Raw genomic sequence first — 3,499 nt, forward strand, 5'->3', positions numbered from 1 at the left:
CTCCTCAGCGAGCCCCTCCGTGTCGTTCTCGAGAGTCGATACCATGCATTATATCAACTATGAGGAAGTTAGCGTGCCGTATCGACCGCAGATTTAGGATTACAGACCCCGGGTACCTGAGGAACGCGATCAACGGATTCTTCACGTCTGAGAGGTCAATCCTTCCCATGACGTGAATGCTTGTAGCGACAATACTCTCTTGGACGAATGTCACCGTTACATCGATATCACTTGAAAGATGTCGTAACCACGAATCCTGGCCCAGTAGAATATACTTCATCTCTGCCCAGGTGGCCCTGTCGGGGACGCTGAAATGTGCTGTGTTCTGTTAGGACAATCAATCAATCAATCCTGCTTTCCGGTGGACGTGCATGCAGGGGAAGGTACCTCGACGATCCGCCATGCAATCATTCCCTTGAGCTCCGGGTATAATGTACTTGCGGATTCCGTCAACAGTGCAGCCAGGCTTCGCGGGGTCTCCTTGACCAGATCTTTCACGTATACGTCCCCTTGGAATTCATATCGTCGTATGTTCCCCGGGTTTGCCGGATTCAATGAGTCCCGAAATATGAAAACTCGCTGGGCCTTGGGCTCGGTCGCTTGCTCGCTGGCGGACTCGCCGGAGTCGGGCATGGGGGATTGCATGAGTGGTGGGTCGCATACGTGGCGCTCCTACCGGCCAGGTGCCAGTACGCGCCATCGGCCGGCCGCTACCGGCCGCGATATCCTCACTGTCGCAGCGCAAAGTGACAAGTTGGGTGGTTTTGCAATTGGACGAGCAAGGAGCTTAGCAAGCGCATGCCAGTGACCGCCCGGCGCCATGCCAGGCGCGGAACCTGCTTCTCGTTATCTTCCAGCGTACTACAGTGGCCTGAGAGCTTCGGACGCGTTCGGTGCGCTGGTGGACGGTCCTGTAACACTATCCTCAGTTGGTTTTTATTTAACCGAAGTAGACATCGACTGGACATACCGTCGCTTCCAAAACCATTAGTGTCGCGACGTGGAGTACTTACCGATGCCGATAGCCTGAGGGCGACTCGTCTAACCATGCGACCTTTCTCTACCGTCCATCAACGCGCTGTAGAACTGACTGCAGGGATTTGTATTGCAGTACATGAAATACCGAATGATCTACTGGACTGCAATGTCGCGATTTCCGCAGTACTGTTGCTAGAGTTCGAGAGCCCGAGTGTCAACAGGTAAAAGTCATCCGTGAAACAACATGCGGCGAAGTAGAGGTACAGTGTACACGCACCGCCTAAGCAATGCAATCGATCAACACGTTCTCGACGTCCGAGTTTCCGAGTCAACGCTTCCCATGACTGGGATGGTGTTTCTGTTGATGACGATCGAGTCGATGGCACGTAAGCAATTGAACTGTCTTGTCAATATCTCGCTCATCTGCTCCAAGATCACTCTGGGAGAGAAGAGGCGTCGGGTTCTGTCAAGGATTTGATCAACGTTGTGGGAATAGATATATAATCCCAAGAGGCCGTGCTTACCTCAACAATCCGCCATACACTCATGTTTGATGGCAGCAGTACCGCACGTTAGCTGTTGACTGTGTTCTCATAGCTTCGCTGTGTCGCTGCCGCCGGTGGAGCCGATGGGTGACCCTCTGATGGAGTAGAGTAGCACACCAGTCGAGCGTACGATGGACAGGCAATATTCGCAGCGTACGTCAAGCTGTCGCCCGGCAATGCCATTCACGGGCCCGAACAGGCGCTGGCGTAAGGCCTGACTATACAAATGACCCGCGGCCCTGTCGTACGCGTGATTTCTCGCAGACATGAGAACACAGCGCAAGCTTAAGTGGCATAGCGCTCGCACTCTGGGCATCGAGGGTCGCACAAGACTTGCGCGAGATAATGCTCCCTGTGGGCCTGCCGGAATCAGTAAACGCACCTGCTAGACACGGGCAGAAACGCACCACTCGCTCAAGTCGCTGCCTTGGATCCATGAGGACGTCTACACTGTCAAGTTCATTTTCCACCTGGGAGAGCCTTGCTCTGCGAGCAAGAGATGAACCTACTTACTACCTGATGTATGGTATGTTCACGCACTTGACCTCTGATGCAATGGACGTCGACGTCGACGCTGCAGATTCGAGCAAGCCACAATGTGTGTTGATTGGCCCTACGAGGCGTTCCCAACATGCATTGTCTCCTTGGCCCGGCACGGACACTAGACTACATCCACATGGTAAAACGATTAACCCATCTGCTGTAAAAGGTACTGGTGGGAGAGCTTAAACGTCATCACGGACGAATCGTCAGTAAGAGCATTTTGATATCTCGTGGCATTAGGGACACACAGACCTCTTGAAGAACACGATCAATGGATTCTTGACGTCTGAGAAGTCTATTCTGCCCATGGCTGGAATGCTTGCATGGACAACCGTCTCTTCGACGGTCCTTAATGAAAATCGTGCGACAGACCACGACCTTTGCTCCAGTAACATATACTCCATCTCTCTCCATGTGGCCCTATCGGAGATGTTGAGAGGCGTTGCGTTCTGTTGGAGCAACCAATCAATCGCGCTTCCGAGTGGACGTACGTGCAAGAGAGGTACGTACTTCGACGATTTGCCATACAACCATTCCCTTGAGCTCCGGGTATGCAGAGCTTGCGAGAGCCGCCGACAGTTCAACCAGGCTCCGCGGGGTTTGCTTAGCCAGATTTTCAACGTGCATGTCCCCCACGAACGTGAACTGTGGCCCGACGTAGTCGACGAAGCTTGTGTCCTCCCGAAAGATGAAAACCCGCTGGGCCTTGGGCTCGTCCGCTTGGTTGCTGATGGTCTCGCCGGGGTCGGGCATTGGGGATTGCATGGGTGGTGGAAAGCATACGTTGCTCTCCTCAGTACGGGCAAGGGCCACCGGCCGTTACCGGCCGCGATATCCCCATCCCTGCACAAAGTGACAGGTTGAGTGCCAAACAAGAAGATCCGGAAACCCATGACCGCCAGACCAGATACGTACCATGCTATCTGTCAAACTCTCTGTCAAGCGCGGGTCTAGACCTAACTGCAGTGATTCAGACGATAGTATCACCTCACGAATTATATCCTTAACAGCGCGGAATTCACTGGTACCAGTAGCGGAGTGTAATGCCATCGTCAGTACGCACCACAACTACCCGCGTACCGAGCATCTTGGCGCGATATGCAATCTTAGCTTGCACGAAGCCTCTAGCCCAGGCCCGGGGCCATACCATCTTCTAGTCAAGCCGCAGGTCATGCTGCAAAGACTCCGATCGCGAATCGCACGCAGGCGACGTGAATGTGTGCGCTTGGACAGGTGTCAGAGACATCTGTTAAGTAACTGAGGAACACACTGTATGGATTTGCCTGTATTGTCGCTGGCTGCGAGCTGCATGTAAGCGCTACATCCAACTACTCTTGTCGACACAAGGCAAAGTTCCATACCACAACCTCTGGCAATCGGCATCCTAGATATGAAAGAGCTGAGTACGATGGGCGCTACGAGGCGCTCCCTTC

General features: G+C 53.5%; 1 protein-coding gene across 1 annotated transcript; it reads right to left on the reverse strand.

Moving 5' to 3' along the window:
- Positions 1-2,035: 2,035 nt before the first annotated feature.
- B0H18DRAFT_1112028 (uncharacterized protein) lies at positions 2,036-3,054 on the reverse strand (the record flags this gene model as incomplete). Its single annotated transcript, XM_048032780.1, has 4 exons — positions 2,982-3,054; positions 2,577-2,909; positions 2,319-2,515; positions 2,036-2,189 (listed from the first exon to the last, which is right to left on the reverse strand). Exons 2-4 carry the CDS (start codon positions 2,829-2,831, stop codon positions 2,036-2,038), a joined length of 606 nt encoding a protein of 201 aa, XP_047884277.1. The 5' UTR covers positions 2,832-2,909; positions 2,982-3,054.
- Between the last annotated feature and the right edge of the window lie 445 nt (positions 3,055-3,499).

The sequence above is a fragment of the Fomitopsis serialis genome (assembly GCF_022376445.1).
Source record: "Fomitopsis serialis strain Sig1Antser10 chromosome Unknown B0H18scaffold_735, whole genome shotgun sequence".
Taxonomy (NCBI): domain Eukaryota; kingdom Fungi; phylum Basidiomycota; class Agaricomycetes; order Polyporales; family Fomitopsidaceae; genus Fomitopsis; species Fomitopsis serialis.